General features: G+C 44.7%; 1 protein-coding gene and 1 long non-coding RNA gene across 3 annotated transcripts; both read left to right on the top strand.

Moving 5' to 3' along the window:
- Positions 1-1,597: 1,597 nt before the first annotated feature.
- Positions 1,598-9,190, top strand: LOC141916415 (uncharacterized). 2 transcript variants are annotated; one of them, XR_012621116.1, is made up of 4 exons: positions 1,598-1,816; positions 3,244-3,423; positions 4,324-4,401; positions 9,097-9,190. It is a non-coding gene; the product is annotated as an uncharacterized LOC141916415 (long non-coding RNA). The 2 variants fall into 2 exon arrangements; XR_012621115.1 differs by lacking the exon at positions 9,097-9,190 and adding an exon at positions 5,461-5,728.
- Positions 9,191-13,953: 4,763 nt separating this feature from the next.
- On the top strand, positions 13,954-16,683 carry COX17 (cytochrome c oxidase copper chaperone COX17). Its single transcript, XM_074808846.1, has 3 exons — positions 13,954-14,241; positions 15,961-16,071; positions 16,476-16,683. The coding sequence occupies exons 1-2, from the start codon at positions 14,123-14,125 to the stop codon at positions 16,043-16,045; spliced, it is 204 nt and encodes a 67-aa protein (XP_074664947.1). The 5' UTR covers positions 13,954-14,122; the 3' UTR covers positions 16,046-16,071; positions 16,476-16,683.
- The last annotated feature ends 887 nt before the right edge of the window (positions 16,684-17,570 follow it).

Below are 17,570 nucleotides of genomic sequence, written 5' to 3'. Positions count from 1 at the left end.
AAAACGTCATTTTTGCAAGGAGGTGGCCATCATCTTCTACGAGGAACAAAGTTGGAAGCTTTTTCACGCTGTTACGTGGGAAGGGCTAATGCTTTTGTCAGCCTAAAGAGATTTGGAGGCAAAGCTGCCGAGACTTTGAGAATAGGATGTAAAAAGCAGCCAAATTACAAATAGACCCTCTCCTCTGCCTATAATCTTGAAGCAGGTCCCTCACATTAGTTATTTTCTGTATAAAACTCTGTACCAAAGAATTGTTCACTGGTTGCCATGTCTGACCTAAAATTTTGACACCTCGGTGCTTCATCACAGGAGAGCAACGTTAGGACTGCGGTTCCAAATTCCTTGGCTCTGCTAGACACGTAGACATTCGATTCAACTTTGAATGCTGGTTTACTTTCATAAAGGCCTGTCACTTGTTTGAAGCAACAACTTCTTTCTTAGGGTAACTGATCAAAATGGGTCAATTGAAGACTCAGATGTGGGTCTGAACTAAGAAATGCTGTCACAGCTTTGTTGCTGACTGACATCTGTAAGATGCTGCTTTCTGCAATGGATTGAGCCACGCTCTAAAGATACCCAGCAGGCTGTAAGTGCCCTCATTTTAATAAAGAGCTCTACAATGTGATACCTTATTATAATTATGTTATAATTATAAATATTATAAATATTGACAGCAAAAGTCACTTTTTAGTAGAGTTGCCCAGCATTTCTCATGATCAAGTTCAGTTTTCCCTTTTTGTATCTCATTTCATTAGAACTCCATAATTTCCATGCTGAAATTTTTCCATGCTGGACATCTGCCTTGAGGTAATGAGGTGTGTAAACTGTACTTTGGCCAAAAAATGATTCTTTGTTGGCTCCACCCTCTCACATTTTTCCACTTCAAGGTTTTCAGAGATGACTGGATACAGGTGGCCTGGACTTCTGTTTTTTTGATGAGGAAAGGAACCAGATGGAAACCAGGTAGAGAAAGAACAACGGAACAGTTACATGAGTTCTTGACAGAGTACAACAAAATGCCAGAGCATAGCCTAACAGATGAGTACTTTCTGGAGTTGTGGAAGACCAAAAAGGTGCAGTTCCACTATTAATTTTAACTGCATTAAATTGGGCTAAATATAAGATGTTACCACCTTCTTCTTTATTCACCATGAGCTGCCTGGCCCCACTGCCTCTGATCTGTTGGTGTTGGCAGCTGAAAGACTATGAGGGGAACCATCTCAAGAGACTGATGTGGCTGAAAACTAACCTGTCAGAAAATAAAAGATAAAAGTTTTCAGGTCACTGCATAGCTGCCTGAAGAGTAGTACTCATGGGAGGTGACAGGTATATGTGGCTGAGCTAAAAAGCTCAAGGTTCAGGTTCATGGAGCCTGCTCACATTAGATTAGGGGGTGTGTGTGTGAAATATTGGCTTATTTTTAACTAACATTTCTGAGCTATCTCTGTGAATTACAGATGTGGACAGTGAACAGCCTTACAAGTGTTGTTCTTTACCTGAAGTCTTCATATTCCTGTGGACCTGCAGCTGGAGTGAAACCTGGCCAGGGCTCCTGGCATGCTGGTGTGTGCTGTAGAGGTGAAGCGGTGAGGTTTGGTCTGAATCGTTTTGGGTTTGTTTTTTTTTTTTGAAATGCAGATCAGCCATTTCTAGAGAAAAAGATCCCAAAACATGAAAGGCTCTGAGAAAATGTTTGATCCCAGACAGTAAACTCTGGCAACCTTGTCTCTGACCAGCACTTTGGAAAAGGGATTCAAAGATTATCTGGCAGGTCTGTCTGTCTGCGTCAAGGACACATCCTGGCACTCTGGTGAAGGTGAGCTGAAGGCAACTAAACTGTAAGCAATCAAAAAAGACTCCTGTTTCTTAGCTACAGTTTAGTGACTGATGGGCTTTCTCCACAGAGCTGCAGGCTGTAGCATGATTTTTTGGTGGTTTTTTTTGTTTGTTTGTTTGGGTTTTTTTCCCAGAACAAAACTGTGTAGCTGAGCTGGGGTGCTGTCTATCTGATGACTTTTTTTTTTATAGCCGCTTAGCTCTGAGGGGACACCAGATGCTCAGATGTATGAGTAAACTGTCCGCACCTTTGTGAGTTACTGTGCAGTGACTGAGTGGACTAACTCTGTGCCACTGCTTAGCATGTTGCAAAATTGCAGTAAAGTGCAAAGATTAGCTGCCCGTGAAAGAGGCTGAGCCAAATGCATTTTACCTCACATTAACCTTGAGATAAGATAGTGTAATTTGCTGCAAGATGAATTACTGCTACTCTGTTGATGGACTTGTTACACTGTGAGGACTTGCTGATGTGTCTGAACTGTAAAATCAGACAAAGGGAAGTGGAAAATTTAGACAAGGAGGGTACGCATTAGTTGAGAGCAGAACAGTAGCTGGACAAAGAGAAGATGGATCAGATGTGAAAATGTGGTTTTAGAGGAGAAACTAGGCTGGCTGAGCAAAGCAAAATTAGTAGGAGAGTGGGGTGGTAGAGAACCAGTGTGCAGGGGGAGGAGGGAGAGACAGGATGAGCAGCCAGTAGAGCAGAACTGAAGTGGTCTGGACCAGAAAATGGGAGACCTAGATGAGGAGCTGAAACAGTGGGGAAGGGTGTGGAAAAGCAGGACTGGGGGGAAGAAGGCAAAGAAGTTGAGCTAAACTGATGATGGGTCTCTCTACTCTGTCTTCCTTCTGTCCTCCAAAGCCTGGGAGGGAACTGGGTTTCTTGAATGTGAATTTTCCCCTGAAATCCACGAGGATTTGTGAAACCCCTGGCAAGATGTCATCCATCTGGCTTTAAGCTTAATTATGGAGATGGTTGTCTTCTGCTCTCTGTTTGTCAGCAGTTGTCAAATGACAGCACTGTTGCCATGCTGGGTGCATGTGATGCTTCGTGGTAGCTTTTTTCCTAGTTATTAAAGACATCTAAGTTACAGGCAAAAAAAGTTATAGCATTAAAAGCCCTACTGAGGCTTTGATGGCAGGAAATGCCAAAATTAAAGTCATTATTTAAAATTAGTAATTGTTAGCGTGCCATTTCCCATCCTTGCCACAGGATGTCACAATTTCCGCATATATGGTCCATCACAGTCTCAAACCTGGGTGTCACCAGTTCAGCACTTCAATTAAATGTGAAATGATATAAAATGAATTTGGCCCTTAGACCCATCCAAAGTAAGGCCTAATTTCCATTCCGTGTCCGATCTCCACCTGGTTTACTAACTGTATATAATAAACACCTTTTTCCAGATGTGTGATTCAGAAGGAGCAGGAAAGCAGCAGCACAAGGCTGTGGTCAATGTGGTTGCTAGGTTTTTAATCCAGAAGAAAGAGGCCTTCCTCCCAGCCCGTCAGAAGAGATGGTGAAGGAGAGTGGGGAAAACAGGAGGAGGAGGAAGACGTGGTCACTATTCCCGGCAGGAAGCAGAGGTAAGTCTCAAAAAGATGTAAGACAGATGCTGTGAAATCTAATGCTTTGTGGCCCAAGGCCTTGTCTCTGTACTGGCTTTGGCTACAGTAAGGCATTATTGTATCCATTGTGGAATACCTCACTTTTAACTTGTGACATCTTTTGTACAAATGGCCTTGGAGTACTGATTGTGATAAATGGAGCTTTGCCAAGGTGAAGTCTTTGGTTTCTTTGTGCTGTTTTTACTAAGAGCTCTGCTAAGAGAGGCATCTTGAGATATGACTACTGAAATGGAAAAAATAGATGAAACTCTATAGCACACCTGTTCTCTCTTGCTTTTATTTTCTTAGTATGACTGTTGGCACATTTCCTGTACTAAAAGCAATCTACAGATGCGGATAGCCTAAAAAGTCAAAGTTCAAAGAAAATTAAGTAGTAGTGCTTTGTGAACACAGTTAAAGGATTCACTTCAAAGCCTTTCAAAAGATTTCTGTAATGGTTTTGATTAGCACTTAAAAAAAAAAAAAAGGGAAGGTGGAATTAAGGACATTTTGACATTTTCAGCCCATGGTTCAGAGAAGTCCCATTTGTGACGAAACCCCAAATTTACCAATACTTCAGGCATCCTCTGAAGGACATGCATATACTTTAGTTCACTTGGCTTGTATCAGCTTTGGATGAGATTCTTAATGAACAGGGTTGACAACTGGATGATTTGCTGGCCTGAAGTCAGGAATAATGTTGATTCACCTCAGCAGGAAAAGGATCTTGGGTGGAACTCCTTAGGGAACTAGTGAATTCCTAGCGTTCTCACTCCCCCCATGCAATACTCAGAGGAATAAATGGCAATGCCAACATGTTAGCTTGCAGCTTTCAAGTTCCAGTGCATTAAGACATTTCTCTTCAAAATTAAACCTTAGATTCCCTCTGTTCCTTGCCACAACAATCAGTGGTTGAATCAGCAGAGGAGATGCTACATCCTAGTCTGAGCACAAGAGGTAAGAGAACAACCAGAGGAACAATTTGATGGAAGGAGAATATTGAATTGACTTAACAGGATTTTGTGGCATATTTCTGGCTTAGAAGTTGGGATGAGCTTGTATCCTCCACGCAATCCAACCACTTCTTGCTTCTGGAGACCTGGATGAGAAATGTTCTTATAGCTGGGTTGTGATTGGATTCCATATCTGCTTTTCATGAGGGTTTGGCTCCAGCCTTGTCATCTGTTTGTCTATTTAAAATGTAAAAAAATAACAACTGTATTTGCTGGTAGCTGTCTGTTGAGCTGGGGGGAAGAGAGAAAACCCACCGACTGGGAAAAGGGAGTCCAAGTGCAGGGAGGGAGGGAAGGAAGGCAAGAGGCAGCTGTAACTAGAAGGAGCTTGAGGAGGGATGGGAGATGTTTCAGGGAGTGGAAAGGTTCCAGCCACCACTGACTTCTCGCTCTGGTGATACCCATTTCTGTCAGCTCCCTGCTAAGCTGAGAGAGGACAACTCCTTCTTTAAAAGGACAAACCTAGAAACCAGCCTGTTAATAGTGTGCATGGGAAGATAGGAATTGCCCTGTTTCACTCAGCCGAGCCCAAGGAGAGGCCCTGCTGAAGTCCTGATCTCCCTAACACCTGACTGGCAGTGCCTGTTCAGCCTGCAGGGATGCAGGGAGGGTGCTGTCACCAGCAACCACCATCCTGGCCTGGCCAGTTGATCACACTTCCCAACTCTGCTCTCCCCCAGTCTAGGCAGGGGGATGGCATGACCAAGAGGAGTGGTGACTCCCTAAGAATGTCAGGGTGCACAGAGAAGGTTGTCTCCTCGAGCCAAGGAGATCTCTTTCTTCACCCAGAAGCTCAACAGTTCAGTAGCTAGATTTTTACTGGCTGCTTGATGGATGGTTTGTACTAAAGCCCGCAGTAGCGCAAGGTAGCTTAACAGTTCAGCAGACAGGGAGACATGTAGTATGTAATTATCTGATGTGTCAAAAACTATGAAATGGAGTACCTTGCTGACCTCTGCAGTATTTCTGCTCTCCTTGTTCTTTCTCCTATTGTTTGCCAAAGTGCCTGGTCAAGTCTGGATTCCAACTACTTGGAAAACTTTTCCGGGGAGTGAATGTTTGTGCTTGCCTGACGGGAGCACCAGAGACTATTGATTTTCTGTGACCATTATAGCCACTCTCTTCATGGAAATTAAATCGCTGGGCAGAAGTGCTACGGAAACTCATTTCAGCTTGTTATTATAATACAGTATAACTCTGCCATGCACTACGCTCCTATCTCCTCTTAAATGATTAGTGCAACATGATCTTAATCCTGTCTAATAAACCTTTCCAAAAAAACCCCTTACTTATCCTTTAATTGCAATCCACTTGACAAAGGTCAGCTGACGGCTAGCACACATCCAAGGGCCTGGGGGAGGCCTACCAGAAATAAAAGGGTGAGACAGAAGTGGCAGGACACTCGGGCCATGGGAAGAAAAAGCGAGAATCAGATGGGGGCTGAACAGAGCCCTTTCAAGGATTGAGGAAGGATGCATAAGTATCACTTCCCTTGTGTAAGAAACCAAAGCCTGTGCTCTCTTCAGTCTTGAAAGTTCCCCTATCTTTTCCCTCTGTCTTTGCCTGTACCCACACAGCCCTTTCCACATCACTTTCCAGTCTCAAATGGTGGAGACTGAACAGAACACAGTACAGGATCTAGAGCACGTCACTGGTGTCTCGACATATCAACTGTGAGGGTATGACAGGAACTCAGCGTCTAGCGTGTTGATCTGGAAACATCCCCACTTTGATCCTGAGGAAGTCTTTGGATTGGACCCCTAGGAGAATCAGACCCTTTCTGGGTTTAAATAAGGGACTGGAGTGGTTGAAGTTAATGATGTGCCAGTCAGACAGGATGCACAGAGTAAAATTTAGTGTTTGTTACACAAAGTACCAACCCAAGACACTCAATACTTAGAGAAAACACTGCACAGCATACTGTACAGCATATTGGAAACCAGGGCAAAATAGTCAGGACGTGGGCTTGAGCTGAAGGTTTAGATGCGATTTTCTGCGATGTAGATGGCTTGTGTTCCCATGTCTCTTTTCCAAAAATAATTGTACTCCAGCTACATAATGTATTTAGGAAGATGTCAATGTAAATAGGCTCTCTTGAGAATGACTCCGCCTGCCTATGGAGATGCCCTAATGCTTCTTAAAATCTGACCCTTAAGCACTTGATAGTCAAGCCCAACTGATTTTTGCTGGGAATAAAGATTCTCACTTTGAGAAAGTGCCAATAATGCTCATTAGACTTACTTAGAAATTCTTCTCCTGGGCCAATGAGAAGAAAAGCAGAAGAAAACAAGTGTTCAAAGGTGTTCGAAGTTGAAACCTAGCTTGACCACTGATGTGAAAGAAATGCCTTAAGAGTGACTGAATTTTCTACATTATTTTGTAATTTTGCAAGTAACAGCTGTGGGGATTCTAACTGGATTCAGAAGATATGTAATGTTGCAGGCTTTTTACAAGCAGCTTCCAGCACTCTACAGCTTATGTCTTGATGCAATATTTAAAAGGAGTGAGATGCTGGGATGTGAGTACATAGAAGTATGCAGCTGCAATCAGTGACATCTCAAAACTGGAATGGCTCATGTATTTGTAAATACTAATGATTCCTTCCAGGCTTCCAGTTAGCTCCCGCAGTTTGTTGTGAATGTTAAACTATTTTCTGTAGCAGAGCTTCACATTTCATAAAACATTATCGAGAAAGACTTGAATAGATTCAAACAAGCCAGATTTGCTACCGACACAGACATCAAAATGGCATGCCACCAAGCAGAATAAAATTGTTAGTAGCAGCAACACTTAGGGGGAAAAAAAGGACGACTGGAATGTGTGCAGTGGAAAAGAAGTGGAGCTACTGTATTGCTGCTTCTGTGTTGATTGACAGCTTAACACCATTCATCAGAGGTCGCAGAAACACTGCCTGCTTTGCTGCAGCACTAGTCAGGCTTAGAAGTTTGTATTATGAAGTATTTTATGGAACTACAGTGAGGCATTTTTCTTCAATACACAGGCAAGTGGACCTGGGTTCTGAACAAGATTTCTGTAATGCATAAGCAGAGGCCTTAGGCAGCATTTGAATTTTGTGGGGTGACTAATCGGAGATCACCCATGCATGCATGTGGTGCTGCGTATTAACAGTGGCTCAGCTCCCTGATTGCTTGGGGTCACATTCTGATCAGTTCCAACAATTCATATAGGGGTTGTGCAGAAGATTGAAAGTCTTACTCTTTCAAGTCATGAGAAGTGAGAATGAAAGAGGGTTTTTGTTTGGAAAGAACTATATAGGCAGCTGTCTTGGTTAACTGCAGCAGAGGAAAAAAAAAAAAATACCTGAGGAGAGCAAAACTTTCCCCTGGGTGACGAGTGTGTATCACCATCTTCATGCCTAAACACTTTTAAACCTGGGCTATTTTTTTCTGATTTTTAACTGAAAACAGAGAGTCTGACTGCAGCGGAGGGACAGACCTTTGCAGATTCATGTCTTCTGGAGGATTAGTGATGCTATTTTCCAAATACAGGTTAGGATTTTCTGAGTTACTGAGCATAGAGACTGTCAGATGATACACACTTGTCTTCTTCAGCCATGCCCTTTGGTTGTGTCGGTAGCACATGCAGCCATTTGAGTGCAAACACCTGGCCTTTCCTTCCCACCAGTCTGCGCAATGGGATCTATTCCAGAATGCTTGGATTTTCATGGGTGTTCCCTCCACAAAGGGGAGCAGCTGATCAGTCATCGCAGCAAGCCCTGAAGTAAGCCTGATCAGGCTTGAAATGCACATCCGACATCAGCTGCTGCACATCTGCAACGTGGAAAGCTGCCATGGGTCCAGAGGCTCAGTTGTTCTTCCCTCCAGTGCATGAGGAACAGGCAGGTTGCTTTGTGACACGCTACCAAATGCCAGCTTCCTTCTTTTGCCATGTTACCAGGGAGATCGCATACTGAATTTGCTGACCTGGCTTTCTGCAGCGTTGCAGGGCAAATTCATAATCTTTACTAATATGTTTGGATATGCTTTCAGCGGGCAGTGAAAAGAAGAGGCATAGCATGAAAGTGATGATAGTCATAATCTTAGCACAAACTGGGGAGACATGTGTGGGAAAAAAAATGTGAGAAAGACATGAAGATCCTTTAAGTTTATACCAAAAGCAAGCACTGATGTGTTTTTTTCCACCTCCTCCTGCATGAACATCCAGATTTCACTGGAGAAGTCATTCATCGCTAGAAACAGTGTTTTGCCTGTACTATAAACCATCAGTTTCTTAGCAAGAGCAAGCGGTGGTGGCAATTCTTGAAATTAGTTTTGCTACCAATTTTGACTGGGACAAGAGTTTCTGCTCTGCCTGTTGTAGGAGGGTTGCTATCTTCTTTACTGTGGAGGGCTAGGCCACAGAGTCCTGGTCCCAGCATGAGACCCCAGAATTTCTGGGATGCTGTGGGCCGAGTCCTGCTATGTCAGAGACAGCAGTTCTGTTTCTAATGTGAAAAATGGTTGCAGGCTTGCAAGCTACCTTCCACCTCCAGCCTCTGATGCTCTCTGACGGCTGAATTTCTGGCAAGAGATGATCTGTTGCAGTACTAGCTCGTAGGGCATTCAAAGAGACAGAAATGCCTTAAAAGTAATCTTAATTCTACTCTTGTTTCTTTAAGGACTTGCTTGCCAGTATGGAAGGAGACTCTCTCCATACAGACTTGCATGGTGATGTCCCAGAAGGGGATGGGTCAGTCCTGTGGTACAGCATGCCTGCATACAGAATTCATGCCATAGTCCTGAAACGTGGGGATTTGCCTCTTCAGCTTGGGAAGGCATCACTTCTTGAGGTGATTTTAGCCCCGTGAACCAGTTGCCTTCACCTAAAGATGGGGTTTGAAGCCTAGAGGGGATGTAGTTCATCACCTTAGAGTCTCTTCCATTGTACTAGACCAGAGCAAAGGTCCTTCTGTCCCAGCATTCATTCTCAGGTCACGCTGCTCAGCTGATAGTACTTGGTAGCGATAGGTCTGCAGCTCTGATCAAAAAGAGAAACTGTCCTGTGCTTGGGCAGTTGATATAATAGGTAACAGGGCCCTGACAAGTCACCTTGCTCAGAGGTTTGAAGTCCTTTTTTTCCCCATGTGTATCTAAGCGTTGACCAAAAATACAGACAGCTGCTTTGACAATCAAAGACAGTGTATGTTTGACTGGGCTGCTGGAGCAGTAGCTGTCTCGTGTTTATATTAAGTCAAAGACAAAAATGTTTCTCTAGACCAATATTAAACAGGTTTCTTTTTTCAAGATTGTAAAGAGTTGGTGGTTTTCAGAACAGACACTTTCCACTATGTGGAAAATATCAAAATACCTTTGTCTCAGTTTCACCGCACAGATTTTCCACAGCTAAATTTACCTTCTATCGTCTATATCAGAAGTGTGAGAAATCTGGAAAACCCCAGACTACCCCAGACTGCTACTTTCAACGGACATTGATAGGGGCTTACCCTACCTAACAGTAACAATGAATGTAAATACATTTTTGAGGTTCCTTGAAAAGTCTGTCCATTTGAGTCTCTCTCTAACGGACAAGTACTTCTTTTTTTGGACAACCAATGTTTTAGTGAGCTGAAACTGAAGATACAAGAAGCCAACGGCAATCGCTGCAGTGCTACTGTGTTTACACATCACGAGTCACTGCTGTATGTTCTTTAATTCTGATAAAAGGCTGTACATAAATGAAAATAATTTGGAACCCCCTGATGACTGGGCAGTCTCCCCATGTTTCACCCATTAGTCCTCTAAACCCAGAGCTGTAAATGTCCAGTGCTATCTCTAGTCCTTGTACTCTCACAAGTGACATGACAGACAGGGGGAGGGTCTTTTTTACCGTTTCTCTTTCAGAGACTCTCAGATTTTCACGGAATCTCTTTTCCTGGGTACTGGATCTGACAGTTTCCCAGCAGTCTCAGCTCAGTAGCCTGCCTTTAGCTATTCCTCTTTGACTGGTAGATACATCTCTTCACCCAAGCACATACTCTTTAATATAATTCTTCTGCCACTGTCAGCAGGCAGAGGACAAATGGAAAACAAAAGCACCAAGTTAACAATCCTTATGCACAATGTAGTGTCAGAAGAGGCTGTGATCTCCTCTCTGCACTGTACTCCAAATTGGTGCAGTCAGTGTGAAAACGTGTGAACTGTGCTTTAATGGCAATTCCCTTCCTTTTCCTCCCTCCCAGCCCCTGCCCCTTCATCCCACAAAGAAGTGATTCCTTCTTCCAGGGTTACAAACTATTACCATGCAGGCAGAGCGGCCAAAATAGCAGTGCTTCTCCTTAATCTATTTGGAAAGCTGCTACAGTTAAAATGGAGTGCTGCTTGAAGAAATGTTTAGTCTCTGCAGAGCAGACCCCCTTGAAGTCTTCTCCCAAAATGACTAAATTTTAACCTCCCTCTGCTCTTGGTATTCTGTAACTCCAGCAAGAGTATAAAATGTGTTATGTTTGGTCTTTTCCTGGTTTCTACAGGCCAAATCAATCTCATTCAAACTCTTTTTTTAAAATAAGATGTTGTTAAATAAAAGATACCGTTCTACAGGCCAAATCAGTCTCATTCAAACTCTTTTTTTAAAATAAAAGTTGTTGTTAAATAAAAGATACTGTTCACTGGCAGACTTGGGAAACCCCCTTTGAGGTTTTTTACCACAGGCTTTCCCTCAGAGTTTGTGTTGCTATCACCAGCTCTATCTAGGCCTTTGGATAGTGGCCAGCAGATAAAGCTTTAGGAAGAAAAGACAAAGCTAGTTAATTTGAAAGGAGAACAAGCTTAATATGTTGAAAAACTAATTACAACCACTCCTTTGGAGAGCTGATGCATGCTTTCGATAGGCATTTCAATCTCAGCTCCATCTTGCCGCATGTTTGTGTGGATTTGGGACAAGCATACTCTGGTCAACAAATGCAACCTGTACATCTTGTGGTTCATCACGCCGGGCTGCGTGGCCTCACAAGGCGTGCGTGCCGAACCAGGAGGCTGCGTGGGTGCAGGTCAGTCTGAACAGCCTTCCCAGCCAAATGGGATAGCTGGGGACAGGCTACTGCATGGAGATTCATGGATAATTAAGTAGGTCAGTGAGTGTTGCATGACACCATTTCAGGGGCAGGATGGCAATGCATTGGCAGTCTCCTCAGGAGCCTGCGTTTCAAGGAGTTGTGTTGTCAGGGTGCCACAGAGGTGCCTCGATGGTGAAAACAGGAGAGCCTCATCTACCTGTGTGATGCAAATGTGGAGCTTTGGGCTTCTGGAAGAGAGCTAGGTTCTATTTCTCATCTCTCCTTGTGAGAATGAGGGGATAAAAAAGAAAAAAAGAATCCTCTCCTATCATTTACTTGCTCAGCTAACTTGAGTCAGTGGTGTTGGCATTCACCTTGGTGATCCAGAGAAATAAAAGAACAAAATCTTTGAACCCAGAATGATTTTACTTCCGGCTTGGCTTACTGGAAGGGTAAATACTGAAAATAATGAAATAATTCTCTCTGTCTTGCCCAGGGCTCTTAAAACAACAGGGTTGCTTGATATTTCATGACTTGTATAGGGCAGGACCCTTTTCAATCTTTTACCTGACTGGAGTGTTCAGATCCCTAGCAGATATTTTGAGCTCCTAAGTTTTGCTGAGACTGAGAGCATGTAACCTGTTTTATAGGAGCTTACTGCTATTTACTCTTCATCACAGACCAAAATAAATACCTCTGTGATTGACCAGTATGGGATAATCTGCCCTAAGTGTAAAAAAACTCATCCTTAAAGTCAGAAATCAATTAAATACCTAAAATACAGGTTTTCTGTCCCTCCAAATGTTCTTGTCAGTGTTCCTACAATTTTGGATCCCCTTAGTACCTGACATAAGCTGCCATTTCTTCTTTGACTCTTGCTAGATGCCATTAAAAGGCACAGCAGCTGTATCCCAGTGGGCATACACTCCTTTTCCCCTTCCAAGCTGTCAGCAGTGTCACAACCACCGATGTGCAGCCCTTCCCACATTCCCTGTGTGGGGCAGCCCTTTGCTCTCCCATGTGCCTGCCAGTCTATCCATGTGCAGGTATAACCCTGTCGTCATCAGGGCTGGCTGCGGGCATAAGTGTAGCACGCAGTTGCCTTTGGGAGCTGACAAGACTGGCAAAAGAGCCAGTTTTGTATAGGGCAGAGACCTGGAAGGCAGGAGTGGCTGCTGATGCCCGGTTTGGGGCAGACCAAAAAAAAAACAGCTCTGTATCTTTTCCCTTATTGCCCAGCCAGGGACCAACCAGGCTGGCCCCTAGCTGTAAAACAGCAACATTTCGTGCTGCCGGTGATGATGGCTGTGCTCGTTCGTGCAGTACCTGCAGAGCCACCTGTTCTTCACTCCCACACATCTCCAGTTTTCTGTGCACAACTACATAAGGAACAGAGCCCCTGTTTTCCCCCACTGCTTGAGTAGGGGGAAAAAAAAAAGAGCTTTACGTAGTGGGCTACAACTTTTTGATCACAGAGCCTGGCTCTGGCAGAACTGAAATCCTGCCAGTTGCTGCTCTTTCTCAGACTGCAGTGGGTGACAGGTCCTCTCAGCTGCCGACGCCGTTTCTCAGCCTCCTGCCTGCTCCCTCCTTCCTTTTTCTTCCTGGTGTTACCCAAAAAACAGATTTATGCCTGGTGTGCAGGTGCCAATCTTAACACACTCAGGAGAGATACTGTTATTTATTCAGGCTGGGTGCTCAGTGAATTTTTTCCACAAATCAAGCACACCAACAGCACGTTTTTGTGCTTGCTTTTATATACAAAAATCAGAGGTTATTACTTTTCCAGACATGCTTATTAGATACTGGTTAGTGATTAACCTACAATTAGAATACAGTTTACATAATGCTTCTACTACTACGCATGCTCAGGGGAAGGGTCTTAACCTGGGCTGGGGTCTTTTTGACCTCTGGGTGTGTTTTTTAGTATTCTAATTAAGGTAGTTCACTTTCAGGACACTCAGAAGTTAGTTGCATTGCCAAGTTAATTAATTGATTAGTCACTTTGCCAGGTTGTCCAATAACTCATTCTCAACGCAATCCCAGACATTCTCTTTATGGCCCAGGAGGTTCTACTTATTTTCTAGGGTTTGGAGATCAAAGTCTATCCTTGATGAGTTTCTTATCGCTAATCAAGGTCATCTTGGCCACGCTTCAAGGTCTCACTCGATCAACCTTCAAAACCTCGTGACCGTCCCCACAGGGTAACTCTAACTACTGGCATAATCACTAACCTCGGCTACTAGCAAAGGTGAGGTGTACTCTTGTCGCTCGTTACGTATCGAGTGTTCGTGGGGAACGTCTCTTCCGACACATCGATCGGTTGTTCCCGAGTGGGGGGACCCGTTCGTGCTCCCACCCTCCGCCCCGGCGCTGAGGTACCGCCCGACACCGCTCCCCACCGCCTGAGGGAAGCGGAAAGCGCGGGCGGCGGCCGCGCATGCGCACCCGCCGCGGGGAGAGGCGGCCGGCGCCGGGCAGGCGCCTCCCGAACTCCATCTCCCGGCGGGCGGCGGGGCAGCTCGCCCGGAAGCAGCGGAGCCCTCAGGGCCGTGGGCGTTGCTGGCGGCCGTTGTCTCTCCGCTCTCGCTAGCGGCCGCTCCCGCCCCGTTCTTCCCCCCCTCAGGCTGTGGGTGCCGGGGAGCCGCCCGCCATGTCGACGGTCGCCGCCGCCAGCTGCGACGCCAAGGTCGCGGGGGAGGCGCGGGAAGAGAAGAAGCCGCTGAAGCCCTGCTGCGCCTGCCCCGAGACCAAGAAAGCGCGGGACGCCTGGTGAGGGCCTCGGCCGGCGGCGGTTCCCGTCCCGGGGGGTGAGCCCCGGTGTTCCCTGGGGGTGGGCCTTCCCCTTGGCAGGCTCGGCCCATCGTCGAGCTGCTGGGGCGTTTTACCCACTTCTTGGCCCGCTTCCGGCCTGTGGTGCGGCCTGGCCCCTCGGATTTCCCTCCCCGCCCCGCTCCTTGCTGCCTTCTAGGGGTTTCTGTCCCCGCCAGCGTTCCGGGGCGATTTTGGGAGCCCCCTCCACTCTGGACGGAGGGTGCTGGAGCATCCAGGAGGGGGGGAGAGTGAGGAGGAAGAAGAGAAAATGGCTTAAAAAGATAAATTAGAAATGAAGAGATTAATATTTCATAGCCCTAGTTTAAAATGGGTTTCAGAGATTAGCTTTTAATGCTGCTAAATCTTCACTAGTGTTGACTGAATAAAGCAACCAGTACCAGCAGGTAGTAACATTTTTATTGTTTAACGGATAATAAATGCTGTTCTCTTTTAAATAAAACAAAATACTTTGAGTTTTAGGTCTCGTAGGATGACATTTCTCACAGAGGTGTAAAATTTGACAATGGTGTGTGTAGCTGCATTTGTAATCGTAGCCTTAGTCATGATCATAGGACCTGTTGAGCAGCATGAAATGCCCCCCCCCCCCCCAAATAGAGTCCTCTTGTCTGTGACAGTAAATCTTTAAAGTTTAAAAAACTTTAATCTGAAGACCAAATTGTCTTTTTTTTTTTTTCCCTGACAGGTGGTACAGCTGTTGTTCAGTAGGTGACATAATGCTGGACACTGTATTTTTGCTAATAGTAGGGGGGTGTCACTAGGGGTAGAGTGAAGGTGAGTCCAGGGCCCCCAAGGGTCCAAAATAGGATGCAAATCCCAGGTCAGATGGAGTTGCCTTGGGCAGCCAGCAGACCTGTCCGTATGTATTGTAATAAAACTTAATATTATTAACAAAATATTTTAATTCTTCACCATTTGGTAGTTTCTTTCTTTGGCAGCAGGAATAGCATAACGTGGCGGATGAGGGTTGATCTGACCCGCTCTCTGCAGAGCGGTGGAATTCCCACACTGCTGGAGTCAGGAAGCACTCTGCCAGTCAGTCAGAGAGGGAGCCTGAAGTACATGCGATATACACACGATAGTAGGTTCTTACCCCTGCTGGAATACGTAGTAGACACTGGGATGGATGACTAACATCAAAAGTTACCATAGGTGGTAAAGAAGGTTTTTCTGAGAGTAGCTGGACAGGTTTTTTTGCTTCAGGTTCCCTAAATGACAACTGAAGCTGGACTAAAACATCATTTACTGGTCAACCTATTCTGTATTGGTCTGTTACTGGAGGAATTTTGTTGCTTCCGTGCTGAATGATTTGAAACTGGTTGCTGATGAGATCAGCATGTTGATGAAGTGATGCAACAGCCTTGTGTTGTATAACAAATCCTTGTCTAGACTTGCCCAGAATAGACGCTGGCCTGTTAATAGGAAATTCTGTTACACCATCAGAGTTTTAAGTGCACAGTTCCAGACCTGGGCACCTTTTTGAGATAGATAGTATTATACTTTCCAGAACAGTGCTACCCTGGACAGGATAGGCAAAAAGATCTCTGGAGCCTAATAGGGATTTTTGATTGTCCCCAACAACTTGGCAGTTCTGTGACTTTGACTAATAGCAAACAAATAGTTTTGTTGTTGAACCTTGGAAATCTTTTTGTTTTGCAGCATCATTGAGAAGGGGGAAGAAAATTGTGGGCACCTAATCGAAGCTCACAAAGAGTGTATGAGAGCTCTGGGCTTCAAGATATGAGTGAGATGAGCAGGACTGTGGTTGTGGTGAGTATAGCCTTCAGGACCTCTGCCTCTGCAGTGCCCTGGCACCTCCGCTGCTGCCGCTGGAAGGGCCAGGGTGCTGTTTGTGACAGCAAAGGTGTCTTCCTGATGACAGGGAGGGCAAAGCCATCCTCACCGACACTAGAGGAAGCACCACTGTCCTTGGGAGGGTGGTGAAGCCGTCCAGCAGGACGCAGCTACTCAGAGTAGCTCTTCAGCAGCGGGGTACGGTTCTGCCTCTGTTGTCTTCTAACAGATCCGAACTTCAGCTTAGATTTCTAATATTAGGGCAGTGTGGGGGTTGGTTTTTATGGGTTTGTTGTTGGGGGTTTTTTTTGTTGCTTGGTGAACTGTCCCTCAATATCCAGTGGAAATCCATGTTTTGTGAAGCTGTCTTTCTCTTCTAGGTGATGTCTGAGGTGTGACTGTTCTGGAAAGCTGCAAAATAAATTATTTCTGCAAGTTACTTCAAAGAACAAATATAAACAAAGAATCTATTTATAAAGAATCTCTAGTGATAGACTGTGCATCATGTCTGTGGCTTTTACACTGTTAGCTCTTGACCACTGCTATAGAAAATATATTTTTTTCCTCTTAATAAAAGTCTGAAAATGACCAGTGTTCCTGACTTCTGTTTCTTTTCACGTAAAGAAATGACAGTGCCATCCTCATTGAAAACAGCAGCGACGGAAGTGGAGAGAATGCCAAGAGCCTGCTTACTCATTGACAGGACAACATCGAGTACTCCGGTGTTGTGGTTGAACAGATGGGCCTTCGGTGGGTTGTCCCGCTGATGCAAACTGAGAAATCGTGCTGCTAACACTGCCCTGTTACTGCTTCCAGCAAAGTCGTGCTCAGGCTTGTAGTGCTGTTTGGCATGGTAGGTGTGACTGTATTTCTATGAAGATGACCACAGCCTTAACGAAATGAACTTCCCTTAGAGTCAAAACTGGATTTGCTTTCCCCTGTTAGAATTCTTCCAATGTTTTTTGAATAACTTTACCCTAGGGTTCAAGCTTCATTTTTTATAATGAAGAATTAAGTACTTCCCATACCAAACTCAAATTCTTGAGCCAGTAGTTCTTCAAGGGAAAGGGAGCAGAGGACTGCAGGTGTATGTACAGGTCATTTGCCTGAAAGAAAAGCTTTTTTTTTTTTTTTTTAATGCCCAGTTTTTGTTGTGTTGTGCTAGGTGTGCACAGGCTTTTGTTTTTGGCTTTTTTTCTCAGCTGTGTGACATGACAGTGGGAAGGTGGTTGTGGCCTTTGTTTCCTTATGACAATCTAGAGCAAAAAACGTGCAGTTGGTAGTTTGTTACATGTGTGGGACTTTTTTGGCTTCATACTATGTTGCCATGCAACTCTAACGTTGCTCTTCCTTTGGTCAGTTGACTTTGATTGAGATGGCATCACCGATTATTTCCTCTCCTGCTGAGTTTTCTTCTCAGAAATTGAAGATATAAAATCTGTGCTTTGCCTTGATTCTTCTCTTGGCTTTGATCC

The sequence above is a fragment of the Strix aluco genome, chromosome 2 (genome assembly GCF_031877795.1).
Source record: "Strix aluco isolate bStrAlu1 chromosome 2, bStrAlu1.hap1, whole genome shotgun sequence".
NCBI classification, from domain to species: Eukaryota; Metazoa; Chordata; class Aves; order Strigiformes; family Strigidae; genus Strix; species Strix aluco.
Note: the sequence above shows the minus strand (reverse complement) of the source record. Positions and strands in the feature narration are given on the sequence as shown.

What these genes read in the sequence shown, in the direction of transcription:
- COX17 (XM_074808846.1), top strand. Translation starts at nt 14,123, where the DNA reads ATGTCGACGGTCGCCGCCGCCAGCTGCGACGCCAAGGTCGCGGGGGAG. An exon ending in AAGAAAGCGCGGGACGCCTG is followed by an intron (nt 14,242 to 15,960) that starts GTGAGGGCCTCG and finishes TTTGTTTTGCAG; the next exon opens with CATCATTGAGAAGGGGGAAG.